General features: G+C 37.2%; 2 protein-coding genes and 1 pseudogene across 2 annotated transcripts in view; all 3 read right to left on the bottom strand.

Moving 5' to 3' along the window:
* LOC126284372 (calcium uptake protein 1 homolog, mitochondrial) overlaps positions 1–24,481 on the bottom strand; it is a 613,419-nt gene that overhangs the window by 248,030 nt on the left and 340,908 nt on the right. The gene's annotated exons all lie outside the window — the stretch shown is intronic.
* LOC126285609 (5S ribosomal RNA) lies at positions 2,092–2,209 on the bottom strand (annotated as a pseudogene).
* The window catches only part of LOC126284377 (glutathione S-transferase 1-1-like), an 83,703-nt gene continuing 71,491 nt past the window's right edge, over positions 12,270–24,481 (bottom strand). The window contains exon 5 of the mRNA XM_049983261.1: positions 12,270–13,187. Coding sequence (XP_049839218.1) covers positions 13,041–13,187 — 147 coding nt within the window. The 3' untranslated portion in view covers positions 12,270–13,040. The remainder of the gene's footprint in view (positions 13,188–24,481) is intronic.

Genomic DNA, 24,481 nt, shown 5'->3' with positions numbered 1-24,481 from the left:
GGTTCCACTAGGAAGTGAAGTAATTGAGATGGAACTGGAGGGACTGGTGGGATTTCTGGAGGATAGGTAGAGGAAGGCAATGTCATTGGGATACTGGATGAGATGGCCAGAAGGAAGGGGCTTTGACATATCGGCAGTGTTGAGGAAATACAGGAGAGGCGAGAGGACAGAAACATTGGGGAATACCTATAGTGGGCTGCTAGGTATTGGAGTTGGTGTTGTTGATAGCGACATAAGATGGGCAGTTAGAGAGAAAGCATGTGATGAGGTGGAAATAATTTTTGGGAGCTGCATAGATCTGGAGCTTAAAGAGGAGCCCAGAATGCCATATATGGTCATAAGCTTTCTCAAAATCTAGGGAGACAAAAATGATGGATTTTCAGTTGTTGATTTGGTGGGACAGGATATGAGTAAGGCACAGGAGCTGATAATCAGAGGAAAAATTGAGATGGAAGCCACATTGATGGACAGGAATGGATAACTATTGTTGTAGGAATTAATGGATACGCCAGGATAGGGTAGACTCAAAGATATTGTTAAACACAGAAGTGAGTCTGATGAAATGGTAGGTGAAAATGTCAGTGGCAGGTTTATTAGGTTTGAGGAAGAGGAGGATTTGAGAGGTTTGATGTCGGATACTTGCTCCGAGGAAATATTGTGCAATTTGCACAACATGATCCAGTAGCAAACCCGTGAAGACTATTTACCACATTTCATTAGTTTATGCAAAGTACACAAAAGCATATACAGTATTTGAGCTAGTGGTGAGAGGAAATCAAATTAGTTTCATGATGACTGGTGAAATATTTTTAAGATTTCATGACACATAATTCTGGGTACACTTACTGTTAGTCAATATCCTCAACAGGTTGCTGCTATTTTGCTCCTGCTGTATACAGTTATCAAAGTACATCTTTTTACATTATCAGTATCATTAAAGAAGGCACTTATTTCAGTTAATAATCTGAAATAACTTCCTCATCTGCTTATGTCTGATTCATCATTTGAGCTAGGAAACAAAAGTTATGAATATTCAAAAAGATATTTTTATTCATATACCGGTCCAAGTAGCCCGCCTGATTGGCCGTGCAGTCTAATGCACGGCCCTCCAGGCGGGAAGGAGCGCCAGTCCCCAGCACGAATCTGCCTGGCGGATTTGTGTCGAGGCCCAGTGAGCCAGCCAGTCTGCGGATGGTTTTTAGGCAGTTTTCCATCTGCTTGGCAAATGTGGACTGGTTCCCCTCATTCTGCCTCAGCTACAATATGTCAGCAATTGCTAGGTCCCCGGTTAAAATAACATAGCATAACTGGTCCAAATAATGTTACTTGAAATAGTGAAAATATGAATGCCCCAGAAAACACTGTTAAACGTCAACAAAAAATGTGGAAAAGGTACCTTTGATTAATATTTTTAACAATTGATAGGGGAACAATTGGTGGAGGGGGGGAAGAAAGGACTGCCAACCCAATGATGAGGAGCAGTGTTGATAGGTATCCACAAGAAAGTGTTGCCTGCCCACATCAATGTGGTGGATGGCAAAGTGTGTGGGGTGCTCTTCATGGCTGTAACCCTTTTCCTGAAATCTGGGTTCCAGAGTTATGAAGTGGTTGTGGTTGTAAAGGATCCAGGTGTGGCTACAGAGGATATTGGTAAGATGCCTGAAATGAGAACAAAAATGCAGGAGTGTGGTTGCAGTTATGAGAATATGACATGATGTGCCATCCTTGTGAGGAAGGCTGGCCATGGCTACATCATTTTAATGAAGGCACGATGCTGTGGGGAGAGCATTGGATGCAGCTGGAGGAGGTGACAGGAGAATGATGGTGATGGCAAGCTGGGTCTACCTGTGGTGTTCTGTACATCTTTTATGGATTGTATGAACTGCCTGTCCAATATATGAGAGGCCACATTGACATGCATGCACTCCGTCTGTAGGCCACAAGCGGCCCATCGGGACCATCCAGCCGGCTGAGGATGCAGATAGGAAGGGCTCTCCCAGACGTTACAATGGTTTTCTTTGATCGGAGAAACTACTATTTGGTCGAGTAGCTCCTCAATTGGCATCACAAGGCTGAGTGCTCCCCAAAAAATGGCAACATCACATGGTGGCCCGGATGGTCACCCATCCAAGTGCCAGCCACGCCCAACAGCGCTTAACTTCGGTGATCTGACAGGAACTGGTGTACCCACTGCGACAAGGCCGTTACCCACATTGACATGGGTTCTTGTAAACTCCATCCTTTCAGAGCATCAAATCATTTTTAGTGGAAACCAACAGTGCACTGTCTTTGGTGGAGGATGAAAAATCACATTTACTTTGTACTTGCTGAAGATTCATCCTATTTTGATGATAGGCTTCCCATATATGGCAGGAAAGCCATGTATTTAAATCTTTCAGTACATTGCTTATGGCCACCTTTCGTTTCATTCATAGTGCCTTGTGTATCTGCTGTGGCAGATGTCCTTTGGCTTCAAAACACTCTCTCTAAGTATAGGAGTTTGTCCTGCAGACTGTTCTCATCAGAAACAATGTATGCATTGTGAACTAAAGTTCTGAGAACACTCATTGTCTGCAGAGGATGGTGGCAGCTATTTGCATGTAAATATAAATCTTTATGCATCAGATTCCAATACACTTATGTCCCAAGGTGCCATCATCTTTGTACTGAAGGAAAACATTCGAAAATGGAAGGCATCCCTCCTTTTTAATTTCCATTGTAAACTGGATTTGTGCATGGATAGAATTCAGATGTTTTAAAAATTCTTGTAATGTGTCTTCACCAAGGGGCCACACTACAAATGTGTCACCAAATTTGTCCAAAATATTGAGGGCTTTAAATAGCCTTTTCCTCAGTGTCTCCCCTAAATAAATCAGCCACCAAAGAAATAAGGGACTATGCATGGTGATACCACCATTATGTTCAAAAAATTCATTATTAAATAAAAAGTATGTTTGTTGCTGTCATTACATGTCTAAACAAAGCTCAAATACCTTTATCAGTACTTCTGTGATAATGATTCTGAAAGAAGAATCTCCGTGAACAAAAACATCACATCACGACTGACTAATAGATCAGAACTGTTCAGCTTCAATGATTTTAGCTTGCCAATGAATTCCCAGAGTTCTGCAAGTGATTATTACATATTTCCATAAGAGGCCTTAATAACAGTGCCAAGTGTGTAACACTTATAGTTTGGAGAGCCAATGTTACTCACTACTGGATGCATAGGAACTTCTTTCTTATGGATGAAAATGAATGTGTGTTTGCATTGTTTGTCTTGTGCACTGTCTTATGGGGAGAAGCACTGGAGGCTCTTGAGCAGACTGGATACTGTTCACTGGTATTGTGCCAGAAGTTGAAGTGTCTGGTCTATGACGGGATATATGCCACATTGATTGTTTGTCATATAAATACATATTGTATGCTTAATCTTTTTTATAATTTGAAGTAGAACAAAACACATGAAATGACAGTATACAAGATGTGATTGGAAAGTTTCAAGAACGGTTCTGCTACTGCTTACAGGTTTGGTGGACAGGTACACGGAGGGTGGTGAGTGAGTCACTGCCTTGTCCTTGAAACGCCCTCTGACAGGAAATTGCATTTCCTTTATTCAGTTCACTGTGGCAGCTGTTAAGGTGCAGGTCTGTTAGGGCTTGTTGCCAGATACTGTCTGCATGAAAATGGACATAAAAATGGAGCAACGAGCTTGTGTGAAATTTTGTTTTAAAACTGGGAAGTCAGCTTCTGAAACTTACAAACTATTAAAGACAGATTTTGGAGATTACTGTATGAACCCGTCAAATGTTTTTGTCTATTTCAACAGATTTAAAAATGGCTGTGAATCATTTGAAGATGAACCACAGTCTGGCCGTTCTTCCATCTCAAAAACGAATGAAAATGTTGTGAAAGTTCGCCACTTAGCACACTATGGTCATAGACTTACAATTAGGGAGTTGGCTGATGAACTTAATTTAACTTTCTATGGAGTTCGGTCAATTTTAACTGAAGATCTGAACATGAATCAAGCGTCCACAAAATTCGTTCCAAAGGTGTTGTCAAGTGACTAGAGACAATACTGACTTGAATTGTGCCAAGAACTGATTAATCAGACTAAAAATGACCCAGATTTGTTAAATAGGGTAATTACAGATGATGAATCATGGGCATATGGCTATGATCCTGAAACCAAAGTGCAGTCTTCGCAGTGGAAGACTCTAGGTTCACCACGACCAAAAAAAGCACGGCAAAGGCAGTCGACAGTGAAGACAATGTTGGTGATTTTGTTTTTTATTCACTGGTATTGTGCATCATAAATTTACCCCTGGAGGACAGACAATTAACCAGCAATACTACAAATGTGTACTTGAGTGTTTGCATGAAAAGGTGCGGAAAGCCTACATTGTGGGTGCTACACCATGACAATGCTCTGGCTCATCATGCCTTCTCCATCATTGAATTTTTGACCAAATTCAAAATTCCTGTGCTTCCACAACCACCATATTCTGCTGATTTGGCCCTTGTGGACTTATACCTGTTTCCTAAACCGAAATTTTCACTGAAAAGGAAGTGATTTGACTCGATTGAAGACACTCAGGCAAATACAGAGAGCATCTTTAACACACTTCAGGAAAAAAATTTCCACGAATGTTTCCAAAAGTGGGAACACCATTGGAGTCAGTGTGTTTAGTCATAAGTGGACTATTTTGAAGGAGATGCATCACAGTAGCATGTAAGTACCACCATTATAAAGTTACAAGACCATTCTTAAAACTTTCCAGTCATACCTCATATGATTGGAATTTCAAATACAAATGTTAGAAAATGAAAGCTTAAATAATTATATCCCTAATTACAAATTTATAATTTTAGTAATTAGAAAAACAATGTAAGGATTGATGAAATGCAAACTTATTAGATCTCACTAACATTCTATTATTTTAATTGTTAGTGATACACACAATGTGAGTTTTGGTTTGAAGAAATGCAAACTTACTAGATCTTATTATGGAAATTTTAATGTTTTATTACTATTTGTAATTATAAGAAAATTTAAATGTTTTTGTCAATAAAGCATGTACTTATTCAGAGTGTTAAAATATTTTTATACTTCTGAGAGTGCATCTGCCAACTAGTACCAGTATTTGCAGAAGAGTACAAGTCAATATAGGGCAGTGAATATCAGGTTGCATCTGTGTAATATTTGTTTCACAAAAATGTGCTTAAAATTTTATGAAATGAGCAAGTGAACTTATTTGAGATGTATAAGATTTTATTTAAAAATTATCCAGTCACAAGTGACAAGTAGAGTGGTGGCAAAATTCAACAGGAATGGCTTCAGACCTATTTTATTGCAACAAACAGATGCAAACAACTAATTTTCTCAATAACTGAATATACAAGTTAGTATTATTTTACTGGCTGCTTGAAGAGACTAACATTGTGCACAAAGTTTAATAATAATTTTGGAGCAACAGCAATTAATATTCTGATTTCATCAGTATTGTAAGCAGGGGATGTTACAAAAGACAAGTAAATTACATAGCCTCTCCAGCCTTTTTGCTTGTTTCCTCCATTGTCATGTCTTGCTCCACTTATCTGTCAGCAGAAACCAGTAAAAATCTGCTATCCAATCTCAGAGATCGTACAATACTGTAGCAAAGTAGCAGCAAGAATTTTATATTTTATTGTTGAATGTTAGTGAACTGTGTAGATGGCAGCTGCCTGAACTGGGAGCACTGCTGCCACACAAACCACATTAGCAATAGACCTCTGTTCAGAAGCAGAAGTTTCTTTAGGATGCTACTTGGACAAAATGACATTGTGACAACTGAATGCATTTACATAGTCCAGGGAAAGGGTTGTTCTTATAGACAGAATATAGAAACATGAGAATAAAACTCCTGTACCTCCCCTGGTTGATTTTTAAACCATCTCTTTCTCCTGGTCAGTTTTTGCACCATCTCTTTGCCTCTGGCCAGGGGTCTATCCTGCTACCCATTTGATGCATCTGCTCTCATGAGTCAGTTCTCTAGCTGTTTGAGGTAAGTTTAAGAAAAGATGTTCTGTACAATCTTGTGCAAATATTTCTCCCTAGCCTCTATTTAATAACATGAATGTATAGCTGCCAAGTGGAAACCTCCTCCTATTAGTATAGCATGATTGGGAAGTTTACCTGCAATATTCTTCAGGTTTCTCTGAATCATTCTGCCAATGTAGCTGCTGAGGCATATGTCTACAAAAACCCATATGCAATGTTTATCCTCACATTATTTGAATTCAAAATTTGTAATAACTTCCCAACTTACTATTAAGTTTCCTACATAAAAAATACATACCTTTGGTGTACAGCATAGCTTTGCAATACATTTTTCAATTAGAGTTTAAGATTTCACTGTTATTTATTTCTGGTTTCTGTCAGATTTCTATTCCTTATCTATATGGTTATTATTACTGTCAATAAATAGGAGTATTTATAATACCTTACCACAGATGGTCTTGCAGTTAAGTAATGCAATGCAAACATTTTCTCTTTCTGATCTGTAAGGAGAAACCTTTTCATTTGCATGTAATTTGGCTCATCTACACCTTTCTTTGATTACAAAAGTTCATCATTGACATGTTGACTGCTGCACACGCAGTGATGGACTTTTCATCAGCAGGCTAGGCCAGGCTGTGGCAACAGGCACAGGGCAGTACTGTGGCAGCTGGAGATTCCTCTAGACCAAAAAAGCAACCATGTGTAGACAACACACACTTTTGTATCTCATTTGGACCACCAGCTATCTTTCAAAGATTATCAGATGGAGTGCTAAGGTGATTAAAGCCTTGTCAGTGTATGGTCTATTTAGATAATATTATTATGTTTTTTAAAGATTTAGAGGAACACACACAATAACTGGAAGAAGTTTTCAAGAGATTTTGTTTGGCATATTTAAGTTATATGTAGAAGAGTGTCATTTCATGTCCACAAAGTTAAACCATGTAGGTCAAGTGATTAGCCAAGACAGTGTGAAGACTGACATAAGATTGATATGGGCTGTCCATCATCTGTTATGTCTGCAAATAATGAAACAACTCAAATAATTTTAGGTCTATGTAATAATTATAGAAAACTTGTCAAGGGATTTTCTGAAATCTTTAAATTGTTAATTTCCTTGCTAAAAAAGGTCTGAAATTCTAATGGACAACCAAATGCCAAACTGCATTCAAGAAATTGAAAGAGATGCTAACAACTAGCCTGGTATTAATATTTCCAGTTTATGGAAACAAATTTAGCCTATCCTGTGATGCAAGTAACAGATAATTGAATGTATTCTGAGTCAGGACATAAATAGGAAGGAAAATCCAGTAGCATATTCATCAAGGCAGCTGAATAAAGCTAAACATAATTACTCAACCACAGAGAAAGATATGTTGAGTGTCAAATATGGTATTACTTATTACTGTTGTTATCTGTACAGTAGGGAATTCAAAGTTATAACAGATCAGGCAGCATTAAAGCAAACCACAACAGGTATACATTTTCAGGAAAATCTATGTGTTTCTTCGTTTACTTGTCAATAGTTATAAACATGTTTGCCCTCTGCAAGAGAGGCGCTCTGCATCGCGGTGTAGCTGGCTCGCCAGGTTTCTAGAAGGTGCGTTTCTGGATGAGGTAGCGAATATATTGCTTCCCCCTACTTATACCTCCCGAGCAGATCACGAATGTAAAATTAGAGAGATTCAAGCACGCACGGAGGCTTTCCGGCAGTCGTTCTTCCCGCAAACTATACGCGACTGGAACAGAAAAGGGAGGTAATGACAGTGGCATGTAAAGTGCCCTCCACCACACACTGTTGGGTGGCTTGCAGAGTATAAATGTAGATGTAGATGAATAATTAAATTTAATTAAAATTAGTAAGTAGTCAAATAACATGAAATTCACTAAAACTTCTTGCAAATACAGATGGTTTTTCAAAGTTGTATTATCTCTCAAATGTCATATAAAAATATGATCAGTGATAAAAAAAAACAAGAAAAGAAAAAAAAATTGGAGCAGGAGCCAAGCCGTTACCTCACAAATGTTTGCCTCACTATGCTCGAACCCTAATCGCTTGACCTCCAGAAAAGCTGACCAATGGCCTTCACCTCTTTCGTTACAACACCACCGTACCTAACATGAATAAAAGTCTAATTCTTTGAGGGATGTCTTACTAGTGGTCTGCTGCTTGATTCCAGCCACATGACCACTATCAGTGCACATTGAGGAAAAGGACCTTCTTACAGTTGTTTCTTCCCTCACTGACAAGGGTCGCCTACCAGCCCCAACAATGTTACATGCTTCCCTTTTTCCGAAAAGAATTTATTGTTGTTGCAAATCTGTGTATTTTATGTACTGTACATCTGCTACCATCAGTTATTTTGCTGTTCAAATACTAAATCTCATCTATTACTTTCAGTCTCTCTTCTCTTACCTAATTTCCTTATTGCTATAAAATTAAAATGCCTGATTTATTTTGTCTGTTTCCAATATCCTTGTTTCACTTTTCTTGATATTCATCCTATTATCTATTTTAAAAGTGATACCCAGTCTAAACATCCTGTGAATGTTGAAGTTCTTTTTATTACTGTGCGTGTTAATATAAATTGGAGGAAAATTTCATTTTATGCAAGACACAATAATTTTATAGTTTTTCCTTCACTCATACATGTTTCACCATTATTTGCGCTATCTTCAGTGGGTTTATTTGTTTATTTCCTTTCTGAAAAATTATTGTTTCATGTTAACCTTTAAAGAAACTTCTGATACAAAGTATTTACATTTGTAAAATGAGCTCTTATTATCAAGTATTTTAAAGTAGTGCACATACAGTACTGAGTTGAGAGATATATAAATGAGCCAAGGCATTCTATACTGTTATATTACAACAAGACTAAATGTTCTAGTTTTATAGTAAATTTTGAAATCAAGTTGGTGTATGCATTTCTTTACACACCACACATGAAACTGTCGGTTGTTTATGCTGGTAACTTTAGATCGGTTACACAATTTACAGCTTGTCATCTGCAAACAAATATGCTGCAAGACAAATGGACACCACACAACCATAACCATAACAACATGTAATGGTGGCAGAAACTCTATGCTTGGTGAACAAAAGCATATATAATGACAGCAGCAAAAAAATAAGCATATTACTTTGGCACAAATACAGGAAAACACACCACAACATCAAAAAATGTAAGTAACATGCTAAAGAATCTGATATATAACAATTCTCAGTTTTAAATGCATAAAAACAGAAAATAAACAAAATATTTTGCTGTTTGCAGATGACAAGCAGTAAATTGTGTAGTGGATCTAAAGCTACCAGCATGAACAACCAGTAGCTTTGTGTGAAGTATGTAAACAAATGTATAGATTCACTTCATTTTGAAATTTAGTATAAGAATAGAACCTTTAGACATACCATAAATGAACATCATAGAATGCCTCAACTCACCAATACATATCTCAGCTGTGTACTGTATACAGATTAATGTAAAATGTTTGACAGTAGTCACTCATGTTACAAATGTAAATATTTTATACAAGTTTCTTTAGAGGTTAACATGTAACAAAAGTTTTGCAGAAAGAAAATGAACAATAAACCCATTAGAGATAGCAATAAAGTGTTGAAACAAGTCTGGGTGAAAGCAAAACTACAGAATGGGTTCCCATCTAAGATGGAATTCCTCTCCAGTTTCACTAAGCAGTCTGTTTGTTCTATTGATTTTCCAACCCTTTTACCATCTCTGACAGTACTACAATGTCACTGGAATATCTCAAAGTTTTTATTTCTTCTCCCTGACAAAAATTCTTTTTCCAGTTTTCCCCCTGATTTCTTGTAGTGTTTGCTCAATGCACAGATTGAATAACATGGGATATAGGCTACAAAAGTATATTTGACTTTTAATATGTCTGTTCTTCCTGAATATGTAATGATGAGCTTTATGTAGTTTAAAATCCATATGTACCAAACTTTTAAAGTGTTTTAAATGTCAGGATTGTGAACATGTTACACTAGCATGTAAGGATCAGACAAATTGTGGTGAAGCCACCCATGAATTTGGCAGTACACACAAATTTCCACTACCATCTATAAATTTTGGGGAGTCACCCAGTCTGGAGGCGAGATTGTTCTATTTACTTGGAGGAGAAAACAACTCAGGAAATTAGTGTGACCAAATGAGCACCATGTAGTGAAGCAGAAAAGACTTAAAAGGCATACCAAACCCATATCTTTACTACATCAAATGCTGACACAGGAAGTTAGCAAGCTGACAGACTGAGACAGTGATGGAGAAGAAAACAAACATGTAATCACAAATGCACTTGATGATGTGCAAAGCAAATTACTTCCTTGAAGCAAATACCAAAGGTCAGAAACAGTGTACTGCAAACCACTCCTAAGGAATGAACAATGACTGAATAATCATCATATGTACAATAGTTAAATATCCATCCCATCTTTGAAAGTTATGAAAGGTGCATAACCAGTACATCTAAAAGACTGAACCCACAGGTACCAAATTTCTCAATTCCAATTTTATCTGACAACTGAACAGGTGCTGTGGAATATGAAGTTTGTCTCTTGGACCACTGAGCTCTTCATTCAACCCACCATCTGGTTTAGGTTCCCAAACACAGTGGAAGGATAAAGTGAAAGACAAAGAACACACTCTCCACTATGATGGCTCCCATACTACAGTGGAACAAAAATGATTCAGGTCCCATGTAGAGGGACTGAAACTCCTAGCTAAGCTTGTGTTTCCAAGAAACAATTTTTAGCTCACTGACATGCCTTGCTAAAGGGATTTCCCCCCACTGCAGTAATGGCCTTACTGGTGAAAGGGCCAAAGAGGGGGAGGGGGGGGGGGGGGTGGTTGTGTTTGTGAGTAACACATATCACTCCTCTAATAAACTGATAGTTACTGACCTCTAAGCAGTTACTGTTGAAAATCATGGGGCTCTTTACTTACCGCTATAAGAGACACAGGATTACAATGCTCTCAAAGATAATACAACTCCCCCAATCATTTGTCATACTGGGAGACTTTGCTGCACACAATATGTTATGAAGTTCATCCTCTACCTGTCCCAGGGTTTCAGTTTTAGAAGGTCTCATAATGTACCAGAAGCTGTGTATCCTCAATAATCTCAACCACACATATTTGTCCTTTTTGAATGACTCCAGCCTAATAGCCTGACACCTACATTAGATAAATGTAGTTTCCTTGAAGCAAAAGTGCTGTATATAGGCAATATATTAAGCAAAGAAGCTCACTAGTCTATGCTGGTATATATAGATACTGTAGATGGTCTACCACCTCCCAAAACTGCCAAAGAATTGGAATAATTTCCAGGCAGATTCAATTACTACACAAAATTCATCCTCAATGAAGCTGACATTGTGCATCCAATTAACTATCTGTGGAAGACAGGTGTCAAATGTTGTTAGTCAGCACCCTGCTAGACATTTTTTCTGCATCTAAAGCAGTGACTGAAATCTGTGATACTGGTACAGTCTTGTTATATTAAAATGCCAGCAGTTAAATTATTATCTAAGTTGCTATAAGGGGCTCAGGTAAACTACTCCAGATAGAGAAAAAAGTCTTAGCTGTAGTTTATTGAGTCAGGAAATACCCTGTATATATATTTACAGTGCCCATTTTCTACTGACCAGAAACTGCTAAATATGTCATTCAGTGGGAAAGACTGGTCAGCACTTACAACAGTCACCGTATGCCTCACCAATTATTGTTATAATATTTACTAAAGACTCATCTATCACTATGCCAGAGCTAGTTACCAATGTGTCCAGATGATGAATTCAACATGAATGAGGCCACTTATTTGTCACAGACAAATTTCCAATCACTGACCATAAACTAGCCCCAATAATGCATTGGATACATCTTTGGCCATACATTGTTCAGTTGCTCCATCAAAGGCATAGTGGAATGTCACACATTTATGCACTAACTCATCACAATGTGTGTGGGTGAGGTACTGACACTGACATTGAATGGATGTTGTGGACATGCTATGCATTCACAAAATTCCCTGTCCTAAACCTGAGTACCCTTTGCAACCTGTTCAAGGGCGCAATGAGACTGCTGATTATAATAACAGTGCCAAGATGTACTACAATTCAGCCAATTTCAGTTATCTTTACTCTTGGGAGAACATTCCACACAATAACATCTGACAACAAGCATTAATTTATTAGCATACAGTTCAGATACTCCTGTCAGTGCAAAGGCACCCAACATCCAAACACTTCTCCTTCCTTTGCAGTCTGTACAGTATCTAATTCCAAGATGAAATGGTGGTTCACAAGATTTCACATAAAATCTTGATGAAAATGTTCTTTACATGGCTTTACAATCACTTTTTTTCTGTTTGTAGCACTTCAATTGTAACAAATAGATAGGAAATGTATACCTTTGGCACAACAGGTAACTTTTTGAACTAAAGGATAGTTACACTGTGGGAAGAATTTGTAGAAGTGAATCATTCAAAGAGATGAGTAGAGAAGAAAATATTTTTATAAAATCTGCCTCATAAGTAATACCCCATCCCCATGTTTGTATGTGGTTGCTCTCTTGATTCAGAGTTCTCTTCCTCCCCCCTCTGTCTGCCATCACCATTTTATAAATTAACCTACACATCCAATACATCAAAATTGATCTGTTGCTGTTGTATCCACCCACTTTGCTTCCTTTCAGGCTCATATTGTAAGTAACATTTTAACTACTGTATCTCAGTAAGATGTATATACACTATACATTTATTTACATCTAGTTGCATTTACATTGCAAAATAATTTATTGTTTAATAAGACAGTTAATTACATAAATGAAACACAAATTGCAGCTGTTTCTCAATATATTTGCTTTCAGTAAGAATGTTAGCTATGTAACAGTGATATTCGGATAAAATGAAAAATATGAGGCAAAAGCTGAATGATTGAGATGATATGTTAGTGATTCGATGAACAGTTTCCACCAAGCTACTTCTTGCCAGTGACATCATCATATTGTTTCTTAAATACCATAATGTGTTGTTGATAATTTTCTTCATATGTCTTCACTGCTGTCTTTGCTCGTTTGAACCATGCATCAACATTAGGATATTTCTTGATGTTAAAACCAGCAGCCTGTAAACAGTAAACTCAAATTAATTAGTTAATGCATTTGTATAACTAAAAAAAGGATACCTTGCAGCTATACTAATGAGCAATCAACTAAATTTCAAAAATTTCTGCTCAGATTTATGTTTTGAACAGACTGCTTTACAGTTTTTAGACCAAATATAATTATTATTTCTGTATACCATTTGGCACATAGAAATTTTGAAAACATTATCACACAAACAGAATATTGTTCATGTAACCCGGCACTTCTCATGCCAACAGTAGCATTCTGAGATGGTTTTAGTTTATTTATTTATTTATTTATTTATTTATTTTGTATTCCATTAATCCGTATTGTGATAAATCACAAGGATGTGGAATGAGTCATGATTACATACAACAGATATAATACACATATATAAAATGACAAAAATGTACCATAAGATTATGAATAAGTTTGTAGGTTAAAATCAAATCAAAGGTATAGCTCAAGTAATATAAAACAATACCTAAAAAGGAAATATAGTACATTTTCCAAATTAAACAGTTAATGTGATCTATAGCAAACAAATTTTTATCAGTATAAAAAATCATTGCTTTATCTGTAGATACTCATCAAGAGAATAGAAGGAATTTACCATTAGGTATTCTCTCAATTTACATTTAAAAGTAGGTAAGACATTAATGTGATCTTTAATACCTGATGGAAGGGAGTTGAAAATTTTTGTGGCTGAATAATGAACACCTTTCTGAACAAGACTTAAATGTTTCAGATCCCTGTGTAGATCATTTTTAGACCTAGTATTATGATCATGACATTCACTATTAGTTTTAAAAAGAGATAGGTTGTTAGAAACAAAAATCATCAAAGAAAATATGAATTGAGAGGTAAGTGTTAATATTTGTAACTTATGAAACAGACTTCTGCAAGAATATCTTGGATGAACACCACTCATGATTCTAACAGCTCTCTTCTGTGCAGTAAATATTTTTTTGGCTAAAGGCTTGTTGCCCCAAAATATTATGCCATACGACATGATAGAATGAAAATAACCAAAGTAGGCAGCTTTAGTAGCGTCCTCATCACCAATGGGGGTGATTACACGCAGAGCATAAGTTGCCACACTGAGCCTTCTATGTAGGTCTAAGATATGCTCAGACCAGTTCAGCTTGCCATCAATTAGAATGCCCAAGAACTTAGATGATTCACAGTGTAGTATATTTTGGTTACCACAGTTTAAGTGGCATACTTCATTTTCTTGTTGAGATGTGTGAAATTGCATATACTGAGTTTTCTGAATGTTTAGAGTTAGTCCGTTGCACTTAAACCAGTGTAGGATGTCAACGAGTACAGCATTACATTTATTTTCTAGGTCACTGTTAGTTCGACTTTCAAGCAGAATAGTGGTGTCATCGGCAAAAAGAGTAAATTTACACTCGGTGTCTGTGCAAAGTGGGAGATCATTGATGAAGATAAGGAAAAGCAAAGGTCCTAGGATGGACCCCTGAGGCACACCACACTTTAATGTGCCCCAATCAGAAGAAATGGGACTATCATTGGCACCATTAATTATCACCTTCTGTTTTCTGTTTTGCAGATATGATTCTATCCATCTACCAATGCTACCTCGCAAGCCATAAAAATTAGCCTTATGTAAGAGAATGTTGTGGTCCACACAGTCAAAGGCCTTAGACAAGTCACAAAAAATTCCAATAGGAGACATTTTATTATTTATTGACTCTAAAATTTCATTTGTGAGAGAAAAAATAGCCTGCTCAGTTGATCTACCTTTTTGGAAACCAAACTGGTTTCTGTTGAGTATGTTGGGGCTGTTAAGATGTTCTACAATTCTTGTATACATTAGTTTCTCTAATACTTTTGAGAAACTACTTAGTAGTGATATTGGACGGTAGTTAGGTAAATTAGTTTTGTCACCCTTCTTGAAAAGTGGTTTCACAACGGCAAGCTTTAATCTCTCTGGGACAACACCTTGCTGGATAGACTCATTAAAAATGTGACACAGGACTTGACATATGTGGTCACTACAATGCTTCAGTATTTTTGGTGAAATGTTGTCAATACCAGTGGAATTTTTATTTTTTAAGGCCTTGATGGTATTTTTAACTTCAGTAATAGTAACTGGGGCAATACAAATTGGGTCATAAGTGTTAGGGTTAGCTCTGTGTAATAAATGCGTAGCAGCATTTAAGGAACCGTTACAACCTACTTGTTCTGCTGCAGTTATGAAGTGATTGTTGAATATGTTGGAAACTGTTACAGGATTATGAATAACCTCATCCTTATAGCTTATCTCTGTGGTATTAACATTCTTGTTACTCTTGCCACACTCTCTCTTTATAACATTCCAAACTGCTTTTATTTTGCTCTCAGATTTATCAATTTCAGACTTAATATACAGGCTCTTGGATTTGTTTATCACCCTTTTTAAAATTTTACAATATAACTTATAATGAGACCTTTCAAGGGGATCATTTGATACTCTTAGTGAGGCATGTAACTCCCTCTTAGTCCTGCAAGAAATTTTTATACCTCCAGTAATCCATGGTTTACTGGAAGAAACCTCATTGTTCTTTCTGACAGTTTTTTTTGGGAAAGCCATTTCAAATACAGATATAAATTCATTTAAAAAAAGGTTAAATTTATCATTAACATCTGATGTGCTGTACACTGGCTCCCAATCTATCTGTGACAAATAGTCGTTAAAGGCAGACACAGTTTCAGTGTTTATACATCTATAGGACCTATAGGTGTGGGAGATTTTATTGCACAAACTGATGTTATTTACTTTCAGAAGTTGTCCATCATGGTCAGACAGGCCATAAATTACTTTGCTCACACTAGCACTGTTGACTCTATTCTTGTCAATGAAAATATTATCTAGAAGGCTCTTGCAATTTTCTGTAACTCTAGTGGGCCAGGTAACCATCGCAGCCAAGTTGTAAGAATTCATTAAGTGGTCCAGGTCAGTTTTGAGGTTGATATCAGTTAAGAAGTTGACATTAAAGTCACCTACAATTATTAAATTTCTAGTTTTAGAGAACAATTTGGTCAAAAGAGATTCTAACTTATTCATAAAGATGCAAAACTTCCCTGCTGGAGCTCTGTAAATTGCAAGCACAGTAAGTAACATGTCCTTTGCAGAAATTTCAGTCCCGCAAACTTCAAAATGTTGATCTACACAATACTTACTTAGATCTAAAGATTTATAAATGATTTTACTGTCTATATAAATTACAGCACCACCTTTCTCCTTACTTGTTCTGCAGTAATGAGTAGCTAGATCATACCCATCAAGCTGCAGCCCATCAATTCCAACTGTTACATGATGCTCAGTAAGGCATAAAACATGAGGACGGTCAACAGTGTCCATGTCCCCTAAATTTACAGATAAAAACTCTAATTTACTTTTGAGACTTCTGATATTTTGATGAAGAATAATAAGATTCTTATAGCTACCTCTACTGTCCTTCTGCTGGTCTGCTTGTCCATTAGCACCGTTTGTCCCCGTTGCACTCAAAACTGTGTTGGATACATTAAGACCTATGTTGCAGCTGGAGATTTGTTCACTAGATGTCGTTGGCGAGGTCGGGTGGGTGCTGGCCATAAAAAATCACTGTTTCTTTTTGGAATTCTTCTTTCTCTCATAGAAAATCGGGGATTACCTTTTATCCTTGGAGATACTGCATCGGAATTATTTTCCAGTCCTTGAGGTTCTTTGGGTGGAACTTCATCATATGGTATTAATATGTCATTGGCAGTGACAGGGTGAGACACAGCTATACATCTGTTTCTTGTCTTCACATTGGTTCCCTGTCTATCTTGGCATGAATTGGTTTCTACAGTACCGGTACAAAATCTGACCTTTCTTGCAGAGCTGGTTGTAAGTGCTTTTACTACATCACACTGTTTCCATGGGTTTGATACTGATAAAGCAATGTTCCTGCACAGTCTGAGCTTTCCTGTTTTGTTCAGGTGTAGTCCATGATTAGTGTAATCAGGCCTTTGCAAGAATAAATTGACATCAATTACTTTCACATTAACAAAATTAGATGACAAATTCATTATATATTCATTAAATCTGTACACTGTTTCGTTGACTTCTGGCTTGTCATAACAGTAGGGAACGGTACATAACAATAGCTTTGTATGATCAAGTGCTGCAGTCAACTTTTCTAAGTCTGGAATAAAGTTGTTTTTCTTACGAATGTCATTTATTCCTGCAAGGATAATAACTGCATCGTCCAAATTGAAATCACTAGTAAGATCTGATGCCCCTTCAACTACACCACTGAGGCATGCATTTGGTTTAACAACAGATGATGTGTAGTACTTGGGTTTCAAAAATTCATTTAGCAATGATGCACAGTTTCGCCCATGACTGTCCGATAGTAATAAAATCTTATTCGTTGGCTGACTCTCAATTGGTCTTTTTGTCGAATTTTTAGGAACATTGTCTCGTCCTACCACCTGAGTAGATTTCTCTGTTTCATCAATTTTATCACTTAAGGCACTAAAACGGTTGCTTGTATTCAGATGATATAACTGCTGAGAAACGAGATGTTTTGGTATCTTCTTGGGCTGGTGACAATTTGTGCTCTCGTCTTGGGATTCACTTTTGTTCTGTTGACTTCTGGCAGACAATGTGACATTTTCAGCTTTCAGTCTTTGCAGTTCTTCTAACAACACGGAAATTATTTCTTCCTTGCTGTCTATAGTGCCCACTTTTACGCAATTATCACATTTCCATATCTCTTGTTTTGAGTCCACCTTTGCACAGTTATAATGATAAACAATTTTACACTTAGAGCACATAATACCTTTAACGACTTTCTTTCTGCATGAGCATAGTTTGCTGTTTGTTATTTCTTGAAGCGCAATTTCATGGCTGTATGATGAAGTTGATGCTAAGCAAACACTGAGTTTCTCATTTTTTACTACCACCTTCATAATTAAATAACAAGAGATGCACTTCCCATCACTAAATACGTCGAACTTCTTACATTTCACACAAACTTCAGATTGTTTGCTTTTATTTGCGGAACTCATGCTGTTCTGTTTACCGATCGTCAACATGGTTTCTTTTTCACAGTTTATAGATGCATCACAGTTTTTTTCAGATACTTTTAACACAATATAACACGTAATACATAACTGGTCACAATACCAACCGACATTTCTGCAAAATGCACACATTTCTTCATTAAATTTACATTTATTACTGGAACTAACACACTCGCGAATTTCATTCGGCGCCATGTAGAGAACAGAAGGACAAAAGGGAGAGTTCCTTGAATTTAATAAACACTTATGAGCTACTTCCAACAGCTGGTGATCCCTATCTGAAACCATTATCACAAACATAGATAGCAAGAATTTACAAATTAAGTGTAGCTATGCAAAGTTAGCAGATTATAGTGCACTAATTATGGAACTACACACAAAGGCTATGAGCAATCAGCAGTAATATATATGGCAATCAAATTATGAGTTCCACAGAAGAGTTGTTTCAAAGGGAAAACTAGTTGCACTCAGCACTGCACAATCTGAGATTGACTGTGGACAGAAAATTGAAGAAATGGTACCTAATGAAACATTAAATTGCTGTTCCAGAGACCTAGTTAATGATGTGTTTGCACTGATACCTAAAAACATCATATGGTCAAATCAAAAGAAAGACAGAAAATTATCAAAGAAAATATGGGATGGCTATAATTAAAGTGCAACTGCTCACATAGGTCTATTGTGGGCTGTAATTATCATATGACAATGAAATTAGGTAGACATCTACTGTGTTTGAGTGGAACCAACTGCAGATCTGGCACTGTGCACTGTCTGTATGACAGTATGACATCTATACTCTCAGTTGACAAGCCATAGTGTGAGTGAACAGTATGGCTGATGAGAAGAGAGAGTGTGCACTGTTAGTGAAACTACACACATCAAAAAGTTTTGCATCACCCTGGTTCCCAGAACTCCTGAAAGTAGTCATTGACTGTGGATATTGTATCACAGACACAGTCCCCTTGACTGTTCAGAGATGCCACTAAAACCACCCAAAGATGTAAACAACCATGCACGAGCAGCGGCTATTAGATGGAGGGGGTCCGACAGCTGATCAGTTCCAGTCACTCCACCAGGAAGAAAGTACACAACTCCTGTTGTCTGTAGTTCAACCATGCCTAGATGGTCAATACTGTGGTTTAATCATGTCTGCACTGTTACTTTGTGCAAGGAAACACTCTCAACAAGGGAAGTGTTCAGGTATCTCATAGTGAATCAAGGCGATGTTGTTCGGACATGGAGATGATACGTAGAGACAGGTACTATCGATGACATTTCTTGCTCAGGCCACCCAAGAGCTACTACTGCAGTGGATGACCACTACCTATGGATTATGGCTTGAATGAACCGCGACAGCAATGCTACCATGGTAAATAACACTTTTCGTGCAGCCACAGGACATCAAGTTACGACTCAAACTGTGCGAAATAGGCTGCATGATGCACAACTTCGCTCCCGATGTCCACGGCGAGGTCCATCTTTGCAACCATGCTGAATGTACCACTCAGAACTGACATGATGTTCTCTTCACCCATGAGTGTCACATATGCCTTGAACCAGACAATCATCAAAGACATGTTTGGAGGCAACCTGCTCAGGCTGAATGCCTTAGACACGCTGTCCAGTGAGTGCAGCAAGGTTCCCTGTTGTTTTGGGGTGGCATTATGTGGGACAGACGTATGCCGCTGGTGGTCACGGAAGGCACCATAATGGCTGTACGACGCATAAATGCCATCATCCAACCAACAATGCAACCATATCAGCAGCATATTGCTGTGGCATTTGTCTTCATGGATGACAATTCACACCCCCATTGTGTACATCTTGTGAATGACTTCCTTCAGGATAACAACATCGCTCGGCTAGAGTAGCCAGCATGTTCTTCAGACTTGAACCCTATCGAACATGCCTGGGATAGATTGAAAAGGGCTGTTTATCGAAAAACGTGACCCACCAACCATTCTGAGGGATCTATGCTGAATCGCCATTGAGGAGTGGGACAATCTGGACCAACATTGCCTTGATGAACTTGTGGATAGTATGCAATGACGAATACAGGCATGCATCAACGCAAGAGGACGTGCTGCTGGGTATTACAGGTACCAGTGTGTACAGCAGTCTGGACCACCACCTCTGAAGGTCTCACTGTATGGTAGTATAACATGCAATGTGTGGTTTTCATGAGCAATAAAAAGGGCAGAAATGAAGTTTATGTTGATCTCGATTCCAATTTTCTGTACAGGCTCCGGACGTCTCGGAACCAAGGTGATACAAAACTTTTTTTTTTATGAGTGTATTTTATGTGAACAGCAGCAGTTACATATCTATATTGAGAGAGTATCACCAAATGAAATGTATGAGGAGAAACATGATGTCATTATTGGCTTTAAACAAGACAATAATGAAATTTGAGAACACAGGTGAGTGTAGTGTAGAGGAATGCACTCTATCCCAGTGGAAGTTATGGACAAGGTTGCTGTTGCTGTAACTGATCACACAGTAGGTGCTGCAGGTACTACTAGTGCTCAAGCAGTGTCAGGAGATTGTCCATCCCACAGTACGGAAAGTTTTTTGGTCTATTTTACACTGTTACCCATGCAAAATCCAGACAGTCCAGCAACTGAAAACTCAGGACCCTTAGCAGCATTCTGAATTTCCTCTTTGGTTTCTACTTTAACAATATGGATCTTCATTATATCAACATTAATTATTATAGATGTAATATTTGTTTAAAAATACTGAAACTATAAAGATATATAATTAAATTAATTACCAAGTACTTAATTTACACTGAAAATTTTTCTGTGCGAATCAGGATGTCTTGATTATTCAATGTATTATGGCATTGACTGAAATTGATGACATGTGGCTGGGCAATATTCCATGGAGTGACAAGGCACATTTTATACTATGGGATACAGCAAACACACAGAACTGCCAAATTTGGGGTACTGTTAAATAGCATATTTTTCATGAAGGGCCATTGCGCTTGCCATATGTGACTTAGTGGTGTGGATTCATAAGTACCTTTATTTACAGTTCATTCTTTTTTGAAAAGAATACACCCAGAGAGCCTGTCAGGAGTACCATGATGTCTGCACCTTATGGAGACCTCCTTGCACAGCACATGATTCCTGCTTTGGAAGAGCATAGCTGTGTGGAAACCACTGGTTTTATGTAAAATGTGGCAACACTTCATGTCACTTGCCCAGTTAAAAAACAGCTGGATGCAACCTTCCATGAACGTGTTATCTCCAGAGGTTTTCCAGATGCATGGCCTGCACAATCACCTGATCTGAATCTATGTGACTTTTGGTTCTGGGGATATCTAAAAGAATACACTTACCAGAGGTGCGGGGTCTATACCTAATATGAAGGCCAGTGTATCGGAATATATTACTCAGATTCCACCAGAACTGCTGCAAGCAACTGTTGATCACATCGTTTTGTGGATGAACATCATGTCTACATCCATGGTGCTTGTCTACATCTACATCTACATGATTACTGTGCAATTCACAATTAAGTGCCTAGCAGCACGTTCATGGAACCACCTTTAAGTTACTTCTCTACCATTCCACTTGTGAACAGTGCACAGGAAAAATGAACACTTAAATCTTCCCATGCAAGCCAGGATTTCTCTTATTTTGTTATTATGGTGGTCATCTCTCCCTGTGTAGGTGGACGTCAACAAAATAATTTCACACTCTGAAGAGACAAAATGGAAATTTCATGAGAAGGACCTGTGTCAGCAAAAAATGCCCTTGTTTTAATGACTGTCACCCCCATTTGTGTATCATATCCATGTCACTCTCTCCCTTATTTTTTGATAATACAAAATGAGCTGTCCTTCTCTGAACAAATTGTGTAATTGTTGGTTAATGATAAAATCATCATATGTTATGTCTTTCTCACTTCTTTGATCTTTTCTGCCCAAGTCCCATTCCTAATCCATTACATATCCAAACATCTCTATACATCTTTCTTGCATTCACGTTGCCAGATTTGCAGCTGGTGGCCAAAATTGGAATCAATTTTTGTCCACACTAAACTGGTTCCACAATAACATATTAGAATATCTACCAAATTTCTCTGCCATACAATAATTAAACCCCAGATTGGACCTCCATGAGTAGCTGCACCTTAATTATAACAAGATAGTACATACCTGAACTAGCTAAGTGAAAAAAATTGTTCTTATCTTGAATGACCTGTTCAAGGTGGCCACAGACTCTGAAACCACGTATGCATTTCATTGTAATTAATTAAAAGCTGGAAAGTTATACAGAAGAGAGGTAGAGGAAGGAAAGAAGAAGAACAACAATAGAGTTGTAATAGAAGCCTACAACCCACATGAAGTAGACTGGAATCTAACAAATAGCCATGGGAAAAAGCCTACCTTCTCCTTAAAAGCTTGCAGTGTCAATAATTTTATCAGCTACTTTACTGGAGTTATATAAAACACTATATATGACATTGCATGCTGGGTATAGCTCCTGTTGTGACTATAACACATAAAACATACCATAAAATGGAAAACTGAAAGAAAGGGAAACCTAATGGCATCTGAAAATAGTGAAAGCACACAAATCTTCAAAGAATGAAGATATTTATAGGATAACCTGTACAGTTCTTAAGGAAATTATTTTGAAATATTTCAGCTAGTAGCCAGAGCAATAAACAATTTCTTATTCACTGGAATCTTCCCATACTTGAAATTGGCATGGTCAGTACCATTTTACAAAAAGGGAGACCAATACTTTGTGTCAAGTTACAGGCCAATTTCAACTATTCCACTCATAGCCAAGTAATGGAATCAGTAATGAAAAACCAGACTCTGGATTGCTTTGAGAAAAACAATTGTGTCTGTGCTGCACATCATTTTAGAAAGGGAATAACAGACTGCAGATATCAATCCAAGAGGTAACATCTCAGGAGCAGAAGTGAGAATACAGTGTTCTGCAAGGTTCTGTCATTGTCTTTCTTCTTTTATTTTCATTTTTGTAAATGATATAAGCCAATTTGCTGATAACACTACTCTTATTTCCAAAGAAAATAAGTTTCAGTCAGTACTGTAATAAGATGTGTCAGTCAGAAAGACCAAGGAGTGGTCCATCTCATATCAGACAAACACAAAATAAAAAAAAGTAAAAAAACTATGCATGTGGTACTCAGCCTCAGCAAAAACATGTTCCAAGGCTACCTACAAACCATTGAACTTTGCAATAGATCACATAATTTCATGGAATGGACACAATGAGCATGTGTGATGCATAAATACTAATATATTGTCAGATACTGCTAAAACACACCATTTCACAACTTCAGTAAGAATAATAATGTTTTACAACATGAACTTTCAGCAAAGCAAGCTAGGACCAAATCCCATTTTTTTTTGTTATTTTCCTCTTTAAACAATATTTATTTATTTATTTTAATTGTCATTAGTGTTAGTGAGACACGTACCATAAGATAGAGCTGTCATTTTGCTATTCCAAGTACAAGACCAAGCCCAACTTTGCTAAATTACATTAGTCAGAATAATTTCCTAATTAATTTGAACCGTTTCAAGAAACTAGTTTTGCTAAAATTCAGTTCAATTAGCTAGCAGTAATTATTTCCTATTCCAGTCACAGTGGTGACATGTAAACAGATGTATATACTATATTACTGATAAAGTTATGAAAATAACCCAGAGAAGTCCTTAAAGTATTCATTTAGCCAATTTCCAAAACATGGTAGAAACATCAACATTTGATTAGTTTCCAGATAAATTACACTTTTGTGGGTAGTATTGTTTAGTTAGCTATTTTTGCAGTTTTCATCATCAAGGCTTACTTCAGTCGAAACTCTTATTGTAACATAAAGTTCACACCAAACCCAATTTTTCTGCACTGCTCAATTAATTTCTAATTGTATTATTGAAATTGTTTATTTAACAATGTGAAACTTTAGTAGCCATTTTTGCAAAGCTATATAAGCACTGGACCTGAAGCCATTTTTAAAGTCAGTCTGTTCTGAGAGTGGAATCTGTGTCAGTCACAACAGCAATAAGGTAATGATGCAATGACATGTTGTTATGAACAAGAAGACAGACAGTAACAGGGATAATAAACAATGACTGCTGATTAACTGTAATATAAAAGTGCTGCATGTATTGTTCATTGGAATGAGACTGCTGTTGGTTGGTTAGGTTATAATGCATAGTGACTATTGATGTGTAATTAGAAGGTGC

The sequence above is a fragment of the Schistocerca gregaria genome, chromosome 8 (genome assembly GCF_023897955.1).
Source record: "Schistocerca gregaria isolate iqSchGreg1 chromosome 8, iqSchGreg1.2, whole genome shotgun sequence".
Classification (NCBI taxonomy): Eukaryota; Metazoa; Arthropoda; class Insecta; order Orthoptera; family Acrididae; genus Schistocerca; species Schistocerca gregaria.
The sequence above is the reverse complement of the archived record's forward strand: the minus strand, read 5'-3'. Positions and strand labels throughout refer to the sequence as shown.